This window comes from Hemicordylus capensis, chromosome 4, assembly GCF_027244095.1.
Source record: "Hemicordylus capensis ecotype Gifberg chromosome 4, rHemCap1.1.pri, whole genome shotgun sequence".
NCBI classification, from domain to species: Eukaryota; Metazoa; Chordata; class Lepidosauria; order Squamata; family Cordylidae; genus Hemicordylus; species Hemicordylus capensis.
The window spans coordinates 124186791-124204682 of NC_069660.1; the positions used below are offsets into that span (position 1 = coordinate 124186791).

Consider the following 17892-nt stretch of genomic DNA (forward strand, 5'->3'; position numbering starts at 1 on the left):
CCTGGCAAAAGAGGGGGTTGCAGGAGCAGTGTGCTCCTAACATGGGATCCAAGCTTCCCCTACTGATGGTAGACCCAGGAAAATGTAAGAACCTCCCCCCAGTATGTCACAGTGGGTTAACGGTCAAGTGCCCACCACCACCACCAAATAAGCAACTTGCACCCTTTATTGTGGAACCCACTGCTAAATCACAAACTGGAAATTAAAATAAGGCTGCAGTCCTAAGCATGCTTCAGAAATCTAACATGTGGGACAAAGCTCACCTCTGCCCAAGAAATGTGGAAGAAGCCTGCCTATTCGTTTGCCCACAAAAGATCTGTGACTCTTTGAAATTGAATAGAATACTATATTTGTTTCTGTTGGGAATTCTCTCTGGTAAGAGAATCCCTTTTTCATTATAGCAGAGTGCACAGAGGCACAACACAGCGGAATTTGGTTAGTCATGTGTGTATGCTGAGAGTAAAGTAACTTGGAGCCAGTTCATAGTTTCAAATCAATATATATGGCATTTATTAAAGAACTCCATTCTAGATAGGAAAGTGAGGAGTAAGGATCTCTAATCTATCTACTAGCTGGATGCAGATGGATTCTGCATCTCTGCACACATGGTGCATAGTAGTGTGCATGGTTCGGTTCGGGCACACTGTTGCAGACCTCCGGAGCGGTTCGGCAGTCCGGCGGTTCGGATGGGCGGGGGCATGTAGCTTTAAGCGGGGGGGTGGTAGTACTTAACACCCCCCCCCCGCTGCTCTTCCCCCTCCGGCGCTGGTAGTTTAAAACATCTTCTTGGGGCGGCAGAGTTCCTCCCTGCCGCCCCTGCCCCCGTCGTCGTTCCTTAAGGGTTAAAAGAGACTAGCGCTAGCGGCGCGCATGCGCCGTGCTCGGCACGCATGCTTAGCTGTGATGCTGGCGCTCGTGTGCGCCACATGACATATGTGGCGCGTGTGCCAGTGTCAAACACAAGCGCGCGCGCCGAGCAGGGCGCATGTGCGCCGCTAGCGCTAGTCTCTTTTAACCCTTAAGGAACAACGACGGGGGCAGGGGCGGCAGGGAGGAACTCTGCCGCCCCAAGAAGATGTTTAAAATGACCAGCGCCGGAGGGGGAAGAGCGGCGGCGGGGGGGGGGGAGTACTACCACCACCACCCCGCTTAAAGTAACAGTTCCCCCCATGCTGGACCGGGGGGACTCCGGACCATGCACACCCCTAATGGTGCAGGGAGAGGAGCTTGCATGTTGCAAGCTAGAAGGAACAGGAAGAAGAAGAGAGAGAGGAAGTGACAAGGCAGGCAGGAAGGAAGTGTCCCTGAGAGTAGCATCTACATTCCAAAGGGATAGTGTCAGAGCAGTAGAGAAGGGATGACCAGTGTCTTGACCCTCTAGCCCTCTGACTCACTAGTCTGTCCTCCTATGTCACTGAGACAAGAGACAGCGCAAAGTCCTTCACTTCCAACAGTTTCAACAGTTTTTTAAAAGTATAATAAATGACTGTTAGTTGCTGGTACTCATCAATAAACACATTTTGTCATACACATCATCATCACTTAAACTAACATGCACAGAAAGAAAGATGTGTTTAAGAGAAGATGGTGTGCACAGCGAAATGTTTTTATTGATGAGTATCAACTTTTATTTTTGCGCAATAAAGGGTCTTCTGAAGAGAACTTCAGAATATGTGTTAATGTGTGCATTATATATGTTAATATGTGCATTGCATAGCTGATGTATCAACTTATGTTAATTGCTGGAACTGTGTCATCATCAGTTTAGAAAGTAAATAACCAAATAAAGGCAAGGATTTAAAAAAAGAAAGAAATCCAGCCCACTATTTTCTAAAAGTCCCCCTATTTTTTTATTATTATTTTTACATTTATATTCTGCCCTTCCTCCAAGAAGCCCAGAGTGGTGTACATAGTTAAGTTTCTCCTCACAACAACCCTGTGAGGTAGGTTGGGCTGAGAGATCAGTGAGTGGCCCAGATTCACCCAGCAAGTTTCATGGCTGAGTGCCCAAAGAAAATATTTATTATTTGGAAGGTTAAATTGCAAATCCGCTTACAGCCTCCTACAATCCTCTCTATAAAGTGTCCCTTTCCTTTTGTACTTTGCATGTGATAGGAAAAGTACTCCACGGGTCCAAATGAGAGGCAAAGGACAAGCGTAAGCCATTCCTTTATGTACAGCTGGCCAAATTGTTGCTTCAGCAGAAACTCTTCCACACAGCATGCAGAGATTTCCCTTATGGTTTCCAGTAAATGAGAAAATCCATGAAAGAGTAATTTAAGCTCTGACCTTTTTTGGGTAGGTGGGTGATGTCATTTGATTTTTGTATGTGTGTGAGCAATCCAATCCCTGTAAATGCACATAAGTTCAGAAGGTCTGGTCTAAAGCTCAGGCACTGGGAATAAAGAACAAAAACAAAGGCAGCAAGCAGGCTTCAGCCCTCATAAATTTCTGCCTTACAATTACAAAATGACTTATGATTGCTTGATCAGAACATTGGCCGCCATGCGGCTATAGATATTAAGCTGTGTTTAGAGTAGGGGAAAGGGCCATTCTCTTTTCCTCATACAACTGACACTTCGTAATAGTCTCTTTGTTATCCAAAATGCTTGTTTCATTCACAAGTGTCTGGCAGAAACCAACGCTTTTAAAATGATGATGTCCTCTTAGCAAGATTCTGAGGTTCGAGTTTATAACCTTCAAAAAGAACCGTGCAATCAATGACTGGCTGGTTGTAAACATTTTTTTCTTCCCGAAGAAGAAAATGCTAAGTATGACACAGATCTTTTTTAAAACAATGTATCACCAAAACTATACATCTTCAAGATTAACTTGAAGGACAGATTTAATTTTTTACCCAATTCAGGCTTGGAGGAGAAGAAAACACTGTTCTAATGAAGGGGCAGGGGAGTCCTTTGCCTTCTATGGTTATTATGTATACATCAACTACACCTCTCTGTATGAGTGATACATGTGAATTATCGCTCACACATAGATCTACATCTTATTATGAAAGAACTTCATGATTCATGGGGATGCTGACATTAAAACACATTCCTAGCTTAAATGTTTTAAACACAGGGCCAGAACACATTCATAGGAGTAAGAAATCCACTGAAATCTGTGAGGGATGAAATGCACATTACATTAAATCTGTTATTAAGAGATGTGCCTAAGCCTGATAACTTCTCTTCTGTAACAAAAAGCAGCCTTTCAAGGGGTCAGGTTGGGACTAAGAAGAATTGGGCAGGTATAACTCTTCTCCCCGCCCCCCACTGTCCCACCCCACCCCGTGCCAATTTCCTGTCAAAAACCATCCCTCTAACCCTGCTGCTTTCTCCAGAATCCTTTTGCTGCAAATAACTTATGTATCGGGGGGTAGGGGTGATTTTCAGTGGGGAGACAGCACAGGAGGAAAGAGTTAAACTCCCCTCCCCATGCACCATGGTCCCAGTTCAGATTTGGGTCCCGTGGGTTGATTTGCGTTAAATCAAAGAGAAAAGAGAAGTTTATAATCTTAAACATACATGATTCCCAACAACACATTTAATGTAAGTTTTTAGGTTGTAACTTGTTGAATGTTACAACTCCATGTATGCAGCAGAGCTGAATATGATGCCATTTCCACAATTGGCTGGCGGTACAGCATTGCCACATCCAAAGGGAAGTGGCATGGGATATACTTGCACACACAACCTCTGTAACTTCCTCCTTCAGGGGTGATGATTTTGTGCTGGCAGCCAACCTGACTGTGCATTTTGGCTGGATGCCTGGCTTATCATACCCCTTGATCCATAATAGTGTGTGTGTGTGTGTTTTTCTGCGTGCATGGAAGTTCTGTACAAATGGCTTTTCCATCCGTTTTGCAGGCACCAAGTGGTTCTCTGTTGAAACCCTCGTGGGCAGTGAACATCCGTGTACAAACATCCGAGCCCCGTCTTTTCAAAAAATACTGGATTGTGGCAAAAAGGTGCACTTTAGGAAAAAAATTAAGCATGTTTATGTCTTCTTGGAAAGAACAGGGCTTATAACCTAGCACTAACCACGTGTTTTGGGAATCAAATGCTATTGATTTCAATTAGAGTTACTGTCAAATCAATATGCTTAGGATTGTCAGTCATCACATTTTTATTTTATTTATGTATTATATGGTCCATTGACCATATCCACAGTCCAACAAACTGCATCCCTGTCTATCAATCTGATCTAGAGGCTGCCTCCCACTAGTAGTTACAGGTCTAGCCTTAATCACAAGATTTTTCAAAATGGCATCTGACAGTGTAACAGAGAGTCGACCACATTATACAGAAAGCTCTGTGTCTGCTCAGGCTGCATACAACTGGGGACCTGGGTAAAAGGGCATGCGTGCGCCCTTTCATCCAGGTAAAAGCCTGGGGGGAATTCCTGGGCTAGCTGGTGAGGTAGTGCCTGGATCAGCCTCGATTCCGGTACTTCATACAAGCAGCCCTATCCAGGTAGAGCTGTCCAAGCCTGGGTAGGACTGCTCGTGTGGACAGCCTTAAAGGTCAAGTTGTGCTGTTGAGTCAGTGTCGACCCCTGGCGACCACAGAGCCTTGTCGTTTTATTTGGTAGAATACAGGAGGGGTTTACCATTGCCTCCTCCCGTGCAGTATGCGATGATGTCTTTCAGCATGAGATGATGCCTTTCAGCATCTTCCTATATCACTGCTGCCTGATATAGTTGTTTCCCATGGTGTGGGAAACATACCAGCGGAGATTCAAACCAGCAACCTCTTGCTCCCTAGGCAAGTTACTTCCCTGCTGTGCCTTTTGGTGGCTTGGCAAACAGCCTTAATGTTGTTAAAATGGCCTTCAAGATACTTGGATGACATAACATTAAACCCAGCCCAAGCCCTTATGCACTTATAAATGGAATGGAGTTTTAAATAGAATAGATATTCACTGGGGTTAGGAAAGTTCAGCCTGAAAACCAGCAGTGGGCAAACTAGATGGGCTAAGACAAACGGATCTTGTTTATCAATATCTAAGATCCATTGTTTCATTGTTGCACTAGCATGGGGACTATTCATTGCAGCAACACAGTGAAAGAAAAGCCCTGAGCACTTTTTTTTTTTTTTGTGGGACAAAAACATCTTCCAAGGTAAATCAAAAGTAGGGGTGTGCGATTTGGATTTTCTGTGTTTCGATTTGTAACCGAATCAAAACAACCCTGATTCGATTTGGATCTGAATCTGACCCATCCAAATCACCCCAAATTCGATTCGGATCCGAATTGCGGCTGATCTGAATCGAATCGATTCGGGTTTTGGATCTGTCCTAATAATTCCCCCAGATTCCCAGCTTTCATTTTTTTAAAAAAAGCTAAACTCTAGCCCTTAGTGGAGTTATGGAGCAAAATGTGTGGTCACTATTTTTTAAGTGTTCGGATTCTTTAGTGTATAATAACTTTCACTCGATGAATCCTTATGAGGATTCATTACACACCTTCATTTCTTCTATTCATTTTGACTGTCTTTTAGACAGTGCCAATTGTCAACTGCCATGTGCCAACTACACCCCACTCCCACCCTCAAGGCAGTGAGGTACTACTCAGTTTAAGTTAAGTGCCTAATGGGTAGAGGCTACCACCCAAATTGCAGAGGAATTGGACAAAGGGCTGATTTTTGGTGAATTGTTGAAGGTTTAGTGTCTTTGAGGCAGATTTGGGGCATAAAGTGGGATCTGGGGTGGAAGAGTGTGGTGAGGTGGTAGTGCCTAATGGGTGGAGGCTACCAGCCAAATTGCAGAGGGATTGGGCAAAGGGCTGGTTTTTGGTGAATAGTTGAAGTTTACTCATCTTTAAGGTTTTTCCCTATAAGGTATAATGGAGGTTTCAGCAGTTCCATAAGTGCACTTGGAGGGCGCTGGGGTGGCCCAGAGTGAGTGGTGGTGTAGTGCACATAGGGTGCCAGCCACTCCCATGGGGTTGCTAACCCATGGGGTACAGGGTTCGGAGGTGATCTGAGTGTAGATTCTCTGGTAGCAAATGAGAGTGGATTCATGGTTTGTATTGAAAATCTCATTTGCTACCAGAGACTCTACTCTCAGAACACCTCAGAAACAACAGAACCCTGAACCCCATGGGCTAGAAACCCATGGGGGTGGCTGGCACCCTCTGTTCACTACAGCACCACTCACTCTGGGCCACCCCAGCACCCCCCAAGTGCAGTTGTGGGGCTGCTGAAACCTACATGATTTCCTATGGAAAACTTCAACAATTCACCAAAAACCAGCCCTTTGCCCAATCCCTCTGCAATTTGGGTGGTAGCCTCTACCCATTAGGCACTTAACTTAAACTGAGTAGTGCCTCACCGAATCTAGCCAATGGACCACAGGGGTGATTTGTTTTGTCTCCGAATCACCCGAATCAGCTAGATTTGAGTACAAATCAATTTGTATCCAAATTTATTCGCACATCCCTAATCAAAAGGGTCAGCTAATGTCAGCTGTCAAAGCTTGCCCCGTGCCAGCCCGTCCGCCCATGGAGGCATGTGTACTCGTTTGTGCCCCCAAATGGCAATCCCTCTCCCAGGGACCCTGGAGATCGGGGCTCCCCTCTCCTTGTGCCACTAGATCTGCATACTGCACCACAGCAGACTGAACACAGGAATTTTGAATGGTTTTAAAGATCCATCTACGCATCCAGTGTTCCCCTCGTCTGTACACGTAGCCCGGCTCTGACATATGAAGTGTCAAAATCTTCATTGATTGTGGGTGCATGCAAGGCTTCACAGGGAAAGGGCAGGGGGTTGCAGCACTTCTGCTCTCTTTTACCATGGAGAGTTTGGCCCCCATTTGGGGTTAGTTCAACTCATGAGTGTGTAGTCTGACAGAAGACCTAGGGGTTACAGCCACAAGGCCCTCCCCATAGACTGGTCCTCTCAAGAAAGGAATAACCCACTGTTAGAAAGCTGCCAGTGGAGCAAGAGTGTGATTTGGTTTGCATAGTCTGCTTTGACAAGGTGATCTCTCGCAACAGCATCTTAGGTGACGGCAGGACAGACCTCCCAGGATCCTTTGCCCTACATATCCCCTCCTAGAAAGTCATCATATTCCCTTCCCTATCCCGAGTAACAGGGAAATAGGTCCCCCAAAGTATCTTAATACTTTTGATTTTAAAATATGACCTGAATAAATGCAAATATTAAAATATCTATCCTGGTTTTCTTGGGTTCCTTTCATTGTGAGCCAAGGAGAGGGGATATGGGGGGATTCCAAATATTCCAAGCTTAGACATTTATATTCAAATGACTTGTGTTCAAATGAAGGTGTCTGTCTGTATGCACAACTATGGAAATATCATGCCAAAGCAACATGAAGATAATTAGGGAAGCTGTTGGGAACACAAAGGGATACTGGTATGGTTTTTGAAGGTATGTCTAATGATTTAGAACAAAGAAAGACACAACACCTTGTGAAGAGAGATATAAGAGCCAGATGTGAAAGGCACTTGCATATTTCACTGTGGAAGAGATGTGCCGCTTTCTGCTTTGGACACAACATAAGAAATGCAGGTAAAGGTTCCTGTGTCTTTTCTCTGCCCTGCCATTCCAACCCTTTATGTAATGTCCAAAGTTGCTTTTACATTTGACTGCTTGATAACTCTCGTGCAGCACTTTAGAACTCAACAGCATATGTAGTTCAGAAAATAAACACCCTATTTTGTTAATAATTGATATACCTTTATTAAGCACAGAAAGTAACAAGACATGGGGTTATCAAAACTGTACAACCTTTTTGTCTGAAAGACACAAAATACAGACACAAATACACATGGGGTGTTCAAACTGGCCACAGGGATTAAGTGGGGACATTTCTCCCACTATTTTTTTTTAAAGGACAAAGAAATTAGGCCCATTTTCTTTCTTTTTTTTAAAAAAAGTATTGTATTTTGGAAATGGCACACTCCAGACAATGATTCAGTTGCTTCATGAACACCCCAGATTTGAATGACAAAACAGAGAACAGTTGCCTCGTAGAAAGCACTCGACTCACACAGGGTACACACCAGCCTAGCTCATGGCTGTGCATCCTCCATTCATTTGAAATTGCCTTGTACAGAAGTGCTGCACAAGTCTAGCTGGAATGGACAGGGGATGCCCAGCAGCAGCGCTGGTTGGGTTGCACCTACAATCAGCAGTGAGGTCTTCCTTTGGAAGCATGAGGTAGATACACATCATAGACAAGACCAGGACATACATGACCATAAACAATTAAGGAACAACAAAAGCTGAATGTACAATCTTCTTCCAAAACTATGATGTGGAATTTTGCACCAACCCTACACAATGCATGACATTTTGACTTCTTGTGACAGTAAAGGAACAGCTGCCCAATGCAAAGAATATTTGAAAAGGCAATAGCTAGTGCTTAGATAAACACCGATCTAACAAAGTACTTTTGAGTAGATATATTTCAGAAACAAGTCTTGCAGTAGAAAGTCATTCCTCTTGAACCCCTTAATCCTTAACAGTTCCGCTGATGAGACGGGAGCGACCTCATGTTGGCATTGTGTGAATATAAGTTGATGATAAGGCAAGCAAAGGAGGAATTGCTATTGACATGAAGCAATCAACAAATGTTTCTTTAAATATAAAGAAACCAGCCAGAGGGACATAAGGCCCCTTACATGACAAAGATGTGAAAGGAATAGGGAAGGGAAGGGAAGGGAGGGAAGGGTAATGATTTATCTCTTTTAGTTTTCATTGTGGAAGTTTGCTTGAATGATACCCACAACTTAACTATTGTTTTGGGGCAGGAAATTTGAAGAGCTATGTAAAATGATGATGATCACAATGAAGATCTTAGAGCCATTGACACATTACAAATCTGGATGATTTAATTTGAGAGTCTTTAAACAGCTCAAATGAATTTGGTAAACTTTTAACAAAAAGTATTCAACTTACTAACATTAGCCTGATTAACAGAAGGTAGCTAATGTAATACAATTTTTTAAGAATGAAGATTTTGGGAAGATCTAGGAAATGACAGACCTGTCAGTCTAATATCTGTTCCAGGTAAATTGGTAGTGAATAATAATGTGATAATTCATTGGTAGTGATAGAATAATGTGATAATTCATAAACAAAATAGCACAGGCCTTTTCAGGTGTAGACCCTTGGCTCTGGAATGCCTTCCCAGAAGAGCTTCACCATGCTCCCTCCCCTTAGGGATTTTTTTTAAAAAAAAAGATCTTAAAACCTACTTGTTCAGAGAGGCTTTTTAATGTGCTTTATTACAGCACAGTGGGTTTTTAATTTTAATTGGGTTTGTTTTAATAAATTTTATTCTACATTAATAATAATAATAATCTGTATTACGGTCGTTGACCAGCACAATTCTACATTGTGTTTTATTTGTTTTATTGTGTTATATTACTTTTACTGTTTTACTGTTGTGAGCCACCCCAAGCAGTATTATACTGGAGGGGCGGGATATAAATATTTTTAATAATAATTGTTGAGGATGAATCGGCATGGCTTCTACAAGTCCTGTTGTGGAATGGGACTTTAAACCACCTCTGAGCAGCAGTACAGTGCTCATTCCCATTGAAAACAAGGAAAAGGAGTGCTGTGCTGATGCCCAGCAATGCTTTAAAGTCATTCCGCAGCAGCCCTGATGCTACACCACTGAGGCTAAGGGTGTGCAGAACCAGTTCGAACCAAACCAAGTTTGCTTCAAACCAGCCCAGTTCAACCTTGAACTGGACCAGCCTAAAAAAAAGGTAGTTGCTCTGAATTTGACCTGGAACTGGCCCAGTCCATTTTGGAGCGGTTCAAGGGTTATGCTTGTAAATGGGAATCCGGTGAGGATTTCCCTTTACAAGCAAAGGGGTGGGGGGGATCCTTTAAAAGTGTTCTAATGGTGGCCAGGGGGAGGGCGAGAGGGCACTTTACTGGCTTCGTCGTCATAATCAGCTCCTCTAAACCCTGCCGGCACTCTCCCTCAGCAGTGTGGGCCAGCAGCGACCCAGTTCTGGCCTCTGCAGAAGTCATGCAAATGGCATCCACAGAGGCCGAAACGAGGCTGCTCCTAGCCCGCACTGCTGGTGAGAAGCACTGGTGGAGTTTCGAGCAGCTGCCGATGCTGGTAAGGTGCCCGGCCGCCCTTAGAACACTTTTAAAGGATTTCCCCACCCCTCTGCTTGTATACGGGAATCCTCACTGGATTAACCTTTAGAAGCACAGCCCTTGAACTGAGTTGAACTGGGTCAACTTGGTTCAACCGAATGGACTGGGCCACTGGCCGGTTCGACTGAACTGGCTCGCAGATCAGTGGTTTGGTTTGAATTCCGTTTGGATTTGAACTGGACCGCCAAACATGGTTCCATGCACACCCCTGTTGACTGGTTCCTTTGAGGCTGCCTTTGAAGTTGCACAGCAGCTCCAGTGGATCCCTTACCTTGGCAGAAGAATGTGCAGAATGTAGCCCACTACACACTACTCAAGGTCCAGGACACTCATTTGCATGGTTTGTGTTCGTGTAAGATCTCATTTTGTTCATGTATGTTCTCCAGTCCAGACCAAGTTCTCGAAATACTGCTATACCACATTAAACAATATAGCATGCAACATCAAAGAAGATGAACAACTTGCAGTAAATAAATGGCATCAAAATGTAGAGCTTACATCTGAAGCAAAAATACAATTGTTGTGGGGGAAAGGCACTGTTCAAATTTGTGACAAAATTATTGGTTAGGAAACCCTCTTTCTTTCTGCATGTCTGAAATATATATAAAAGTCAATCCTTTAATACTGAAATCCTCAAGACTTTGGCAGCCCCACTGAAATTAACAGCACCACCCTGGACTAATGGCTTGAAGTTTGCTTGAACTAGTGGCTTGAAATAAGAAAGACATTTGTATGTGCATCCTGGGATCACATGCATGGTTCTGAGCCAAACAAATAAATGTGCATAGCCCCATTAAACCAGAGGGACACATATATATCTGTAGGGTCATTATTTGCATTTGCTCTACCATTAATTACCCAATACAAATTTCCCATTAACTCAGACTGTTAATAAAGTAAGTATAAACTCATCATATAATAAAGTGATCATTCTGAAGTATTCTTAATTAAGTGCATCAAGGTCAAACTATTAATTACATTTTAATCTTGAATATAAGCCTAGAAAATGTCACTTGTCTATTTGTAAATATTGCTTTTTTGGTTCTGTGAGTCTGTAAATATAAATCTAAAAATTTAGAGTAAATTATTGATAGAAATATTGATAATGCAGCATCTCTCTCTTTTTCTCTCTCTCAAATATACATTTAATTATTTTACACAGAAAAAAACTAACCCTTCATCCCAACAACCCAGTTTATAATACTTCCTATGAGATCTCTACTTTTTAAAAAAATCTGAGAGGAAAGATTTGAAACAGGGAAAAGAAAGAATGTACAAAGCTGTAGAATTCACAGTAACTGAAATTAAACATCTTACATAAAGCCACTTATATTTAAATATATATATATATGTATATCTTTATGCCCACATTTAATGTAGTAAAATATAGCTATGATTGACTTAAAGACTCTAGTCTTCTCTGAAGACATTTTAAAGGTTTTCATACACAGAATATGACTACATAATACATTCAGCTGAAGGTTAGGCAAAGCACGTTATTTTTAAATACACAGGTAGCATATTGGTTCTCCAGATACCTCCCAATGATCTAGTCCTGCAAACACTTGAGAATGGCAGCAATTTACTCCTAAAAATAATCTCAATTTCATTTTGAGACATTCCAGACCTGTCAGGATCCTCAGATCTGCTGGGTGCTACTCCAGCACATGTGGACAGATCCTCACTGTTGTCTCCCCTTTGCCAGCACAAATGCCTGTGTAGAGTGGTGAGGGTGAAGAAGGGCCACAGAGGAATGGACCCTGTGTTGGCTCAAGGTGACTTTTGAAACAGGCTTTGCAGCAACTGGCAGCTGATAATGTTTATCTCCATGATGTGAAAAGATTCATTAGCTTATTTCTGTTTATCAAACTGCTATTAAGAGACAAGCACGGGGCAGTTTAACAAGATGATTGCTCAGTTAGCAATCTCCTCAGGCTTTCCTCTGAACAAAACCCAGCCAGATTGCGGTGGCCAACCTGAAGCTCTCCAGCTGTTGGACTACAGCTCCCATCACCCCCGCTGCAATTTACTGCAGCAGGGGATGATGTGAGTTATAGTACAAAAGCTGGAGAGTCTCACCCCTGAGCCAAATGATCAAGTGCATTCAGGCCTTACTCCCTTCCGCAATCCCCTTTGTAGTTCTTAACCCAGCCAGCCTAAGGTTCATGAGTTCCTAACATCAGTTTGGTGTACAAGTGTTTACAGGACTAAATTCAAACCTTGTTTAAACACCTAATTAAAGGCACATCTCTTGCCCAAACCATACTGTATAAGTCTGTCATACATACTCATCTTGAAGTCTGAATATCCACTGATCAGAATATCAACTGGGAATACAGATTGAATGGGTGCTGCACAACTGACTAAGCACCCTGGCTGCATTTGCACTAGAATTCTACTGAATTCTAGATGTTGCTTTAGCAGAATGAATTTTTTTCTGCTACAGCATGATAAAAACTCCACTGAAGGTAATAAAAACTGAGCTTTTGACAGTCTGCAAAGGGAGAGCAGCACTTCATTTTGTTTTCAGTATGGAGGAATCAGAAGACTGTGTTTCAGTCCACAGAGTGACAACAGAATATTCTTACAGTTTCAAATCCCATACTTTTCTTTTGGTTTGGGGTATATTTTAAGGCCAGTGGAAGGAAGGGGTACAACAAAATATTGTGAAAATTAGCACTGCTTTGCCTTTTTCGCATTCCAAATGCTACTTTGGGATAGATTGAATTGCAATGCGGAGATGACTAACTAGCTGTTGGTTACAAAACACTGAGGGGCTTTAAGGAATCCTTTCATTCCTATACATGGTGAGTCATACAGAACAAGAAGCTCAATAGTTTTCTCCTCCAAACACTTAAAAAAAGAATCACCATAAAACTGGAAATGTTGGAAGCACAGAGAATGTGGGCCTGACCTAAGTATTTTTGATAACAAAAAACTAGCTTTTGATAATGTAGAACATTCTTCTGCAGTTGGGGTGGGGTGGGGTGGGGTGGAGAGTCAAATCAGAGTATTAAAATTATTTCCTAAACTGAAAAAAGACAATGATATCTATGTGATACATTATAGGTCAGTCCCAAAATGTGGACACATCTGGATGCCCCTGAGTAAAAATCTAGAACTGTTTGTGCTCCACAGGCAGAGATCTGGATTTATGTTTATTAGAACATGTATGTCCCACCTTTCAGTTGTGTAAGGGTCCCCAAGGCAGCAATAACAGATGCAGTAACAATGTTCTTCTGAATGAAAACTGAAGCTGCAGATAATAAGGCAGTGGGCAAAATGCTAAGCTCAGCTCAACTATCATACAAATAATAAAGAAATAGCGTTTGTGAAATGGCAATGTGTAGTTGATGAAACCAGTGATTTTAAAGTCAATCACTCTGTGCTTGAAACTCATCTTTTCTGATGAGATGGAATCCCCTGACCAAAGGGAGGAGGGGGAAACAAAGACTCCCCCGGCAGCTTATAAGGGCTGAAATCCCTTTACAGACACCATGTGTCACCTTGACATTTGCAGAACTCAACACTATGGTTCTTTAGCAACAAAGCAGCATTTACGCAAAAATAAAAAATAAATTTCCAACTGGCTTGTGTTTCACATTGAGAGCCTGTGGACCCTTGTATACAATCCACGGCTTTACATAAATAGTAGTTTAGTCGTGTGTTAACCTAGCATGTTGCACGAGGTTCAAGGACCACATTTATCCAGAGAAATGAAGGAAATTTCTCCTCGTTCTGCCAAGGAATCCAAACCAATCAGTTCAAAGCAAACGGCAACAAACAGCTCCTTTGAAACCTCTGCTCTCCTATGCTGCTTCTCGGACTTGCATCCCTGCCCCTAGGGTTAGGCTGTGCTGCTGCTGGAACAGGGGGTGCTTTGTGTGCTGCCAATACTGTGGGCTGCACTGCTGTTTTCAGAGGCCGGTGGGGATGTGGGTACCTGCTGTCTTCCCGCCGGTTCTCCTGGAGGAGAGGAGGAGAAATCGACAAAGAAAAATTATATGGTACAAGAAGAATCTCTGATTATCCCCATAATCTTCCTGCCACTTCCAAACAAGCAAGACATTCAGCACAGCAAGAGAAACTTCCACATTTTAAGCGTGCCAGAATATTTTTTGAGGGACACACTGATGGGCTACTTGCGATGCTGGTTGCCCTGCAGCGTTCCTGGTTGCACTCTCAGCTGAGGACAGCCAGGGAGTGGTATTCACAGTAATCTGTGAAGGGACTGAAGCTATACAACTCTGATGGGAAGCAGGCATTTTGTGTTTTATGGAAGATCACCACCCAGAGTGGGAAATGAGAGGGTTTTTTGTTGGGGTGGGGGGAAAGCTCGTGTAGAAACGTATTATTTTAATGTATTTTTCTGTATCACTTCTGCATCCTGCTGTCACCCTCTGGAGCAGGGTGACAGCAGGATGGGATATATCCCTCAGGAAGGGATATATGGATCCCACTTTATCCTTGCAATTGCCCTGATAGGCTGAGTGTGTGTGACTGGCCCAAAGTGACCCAGGACCAAACTCCAAGTTGGGCCATGAGAGGAAGCAAGTACCAACCTAAATAAAGAATGGGCCAAGGCAGCTGAGAAGGGAGAAGTCAAGTTAACGCCTATTGTGTGATTGAGGCCTGCATTAGGGCTGCCACATTCATTGAAGAGAATTCCTGGTCACATCTGTCAAAAGGAGGGAGGGTGCATATTTCAAAACCCTGTTTTTTGTTTGTTTGTTTGTTTTAAGTTTGAACCAGGATTGGAAAAAAGGTACTCAACAGTGGAGCTTGGTGGCTGTTTTGTGCATTTTCCCCTATAGCGTCCTTTGCACAGGAGAGGAATAGGAGCCCATGTCGTTTTGGGAGCCTGCGGGTGGAGCTTCTGCAGAGCTCCATCTTTCCTGTTGTAACAGGAAAGGACAGTTGTTTGTTAAGGCCTGTTGCTCCCTTCACTTCTCCCTGCTACTCCGCACAGGAGGTACTACCTCAAGAGGGGCCCTCACAAGACTGCAGGGGCTGCATCAGGCAACGAGTGTTCTAGGGAGAAGTGGGAACCCGAAAATGCCAGGAAAGGAAAGGGGGAGGGACTCTTTTTGTCCATATGGTTCACAGTTAAACCCAGAGGCCCACAACCAACCACCCTTGGCAACTCTAGAGATGATCCAGAAAGGAGGGAAAGGGGTTTCCTGAGCCATAGAGAGGCAACCTAGCCAGTTGGCAGCACTGGTGCCAGAGAAAGGGCAAGAAAATAGGGCATTTAAACATTTGCACCATGTAGCTACAATTCCTGAAGAGAAGCAGCAGAAAAATTGCTTTAAAACTTGCTAAAGCAATCTTCCTGCAGCCACAATCGGATCAGGACCCCACCTGACCGCTACGTGCATAAAAAACAAACCATGGAGGCCCCAACCATACAATGGGTGTGTCACCTAGTATGGCTCTTAATGCATTTTGTAACTGTGCAGCTATCTGAACATAAGTCTCCCCAGTTTGGCCCCAGCACTTTATTGACTACATTACACCATGTAGCTCTCTGACTAAAAGCTGTGCGCCAATACATACATTCTGCCAACAAGGGGCTTTCGGAAAGTAGAAGATAATGCAGAAGCAGCAGCAATGAGCAGGACATAAACCTAGTGGTCCAACTGGAGGGATTTGATGAGCCTGGTGTTTCCTGTGGACCATCTGCTGAGGGACTAGGGAATAAGACTATTTAGATTGTAGGGAGAGCACAGATCTCGATTGATCCAGAATAATTTTTAATCAAGAGGAATCTCTGAAGAGGGCCATAGCTCAGTGGTAGAGCTCTTGCATTGCAAGGAGAATCTCCCAGGTTCAATCCCCAGAATCCCAGAAAGGGCTGGGGAAGATAAAGTCTTCCGTCTGGAATCCGGGAAAGCCACTGCCAGCCAATGTGGCAGTACTAACCTAGAGGGACCAATGGTCTGACTTGGTAAAAGAACCTTCACACGTTGAAGGCAAATATGCCAAAATACACGTGTGTGCATATGTGTGTGTGTGTGTGTGTGTGCGCGCGCACGCATGCACACACACACCCGTGTATATATACCGTATGTGTGTGAGAAGCTGTCATATATATGCCATTTTTACATTTGTGTAAGCACACAATCACAAATACATTGATACATAAGAATCTGGCCCAATGCTTTTCCAGTACAAAATGCTGCTGAATACCTTTTTGTAGAAAAATCACTGGAAGCAATGTGCATGTTAAATTGCATGTTAGAGTGTAGGTAAAGCTCCTCATTAATATTACTGCTTTATTCTTCTGCCCGCCAGTTACATGTGCCTGAATGTCCTTCTGAGATATTCCAAAAGCCACTTTTACAAGATAGTGATCAGCAAACCTCCCTTTGCTAAGAATTGGAAACGTTTAGGGAGAAAAGAGACCCCTCATTTCCATATTTGCGCAGAAACTGCAGTTGCTTCCCTTCCCTTATTCGGGCCCCTCAAGTCCTCTGCCAGGAAAGCAGTTCTGCAAAATGTAGAACTGGCCCATATTCCCTGCTGCTGGGTCCTATTACAGTGATGCTGTCACCCATTTTATAAACCACACGATTACATAGAACTGTGCAGCAACCACAGCATATCAGATACGATCTGTATACATTTTGCTCTCACTTTGTGCCAATGAATACCTTTTCGTCTTTCGGGAAAATGGCGTGTACAGCTGTCATCATCTGGAGGCCAAAAATATACTGTCTTTCCCCTTCCCCCACAATTCTTTCTGGGTAACTTTTCCACAGATGCATGCTTTCCTTTCAAGTATGGGGTTATGCCCCCTTGTCTCAGTGGCACAGCCCTCTGCTGGAGTTTAATCTTTTCTCCTGCACCCTCCTCCTCCAAGAAAAATGTTGGCTGTTCTCTGTTGGTGGAACAAACCGCATTTGCCGTGTCCTCCCAACTATAGTGGCTCGGCTTCCATTATTAGGAGTTACATGGAACGAGCTGAGCAGCCACAAATACTAATTTGACTAGTGAGCTGCTCTCCAAATGGTGGGAAAGTGTACAGAAATGTGGTTGTAAAGAGTGGCTGTGGGTGTGTGCATGGCTAGGAGGGTGCCAGCCCTAACGTGTCTCTTCTCAGCTGGCTTTGCCCCTGCTCTGCTTTCCTTTGGTACCTGCTTGTTCTCATGGCCAAACCTGTGCTATGGAACTTGGGAGAGGGCAGAAGGAGCTGATTGGTCATGACTGGTAGCTGCTGTCACAGTGGCCTTGAACAATGCATTGAAAAGGCCTTTTCCTTACTGCTGTTTCTAAGAGCATAGGGCATTTGCGGGGGAGGGCTCTGTCTCTCTCAAGGGCAAAGTCACAGGTTCTCAAGCACCGCTTATTATCTTTTGATCTGTCTTAGCTTTCTGGTCTGCACACAGCTGCAGCAGTTCAGAAGGAGGTGGAGGACTCACAGGCACCTGAAATGCTTTATTACATCGCTCTCCCATTTTTGAATCATACTTGATCATGAATATTCAGAATATATTTTAATCTAACTCCCATGTATATTGTTTTGGTTTATTCATTTAGAACCGGAGTTTTCAGTGTGTGCAAGGTAGCCCTCCCTAAGGTCTAATTCTGGTGGTGTGGCTGTTTGTGCACATTTGGGTCCCACGTTGCACAGGTCACATTTGAAATGGGGAGACTCGAGCAGAGCTGCTGGCCTCCTAAGGAGGAAAGCACTAGTGGGGGGGAAGCCACAGCATAAGCTGTAGTTTACATAATATATAAT

At 43.5% G+C, this 17892-nt stretch overlaps 1 protein-coding gene across 5 annotated transcripts in view; it reads right to left on the reverse strand.

Moving 5' to 3' along the window:
- Positions 1-7681: 7681 nt before the first annotated feature.
- TGFBR3 (transforming growth factor beta receptor 3) overlaps positions 7682-17892 on the reverse strand; it is a 260627-nt gene continuing 250416 nt past the window's right edge. For all 5 annotated transcript variants that reach the window (XM_053247377.1, XM_053247378.1, XM_053247380.1 and 2 more), the window contains one exon: positions 7682-14117. In XM_053247377.1, coding sequence (XP_053103352.1) covers positions 13999-14117 — 119 coding nt within the window. In that variant the 3' untranslated portion in view covers positions 7682-13998. The remainder of the gene's footprint in view (positions 14118-17892) is intronic.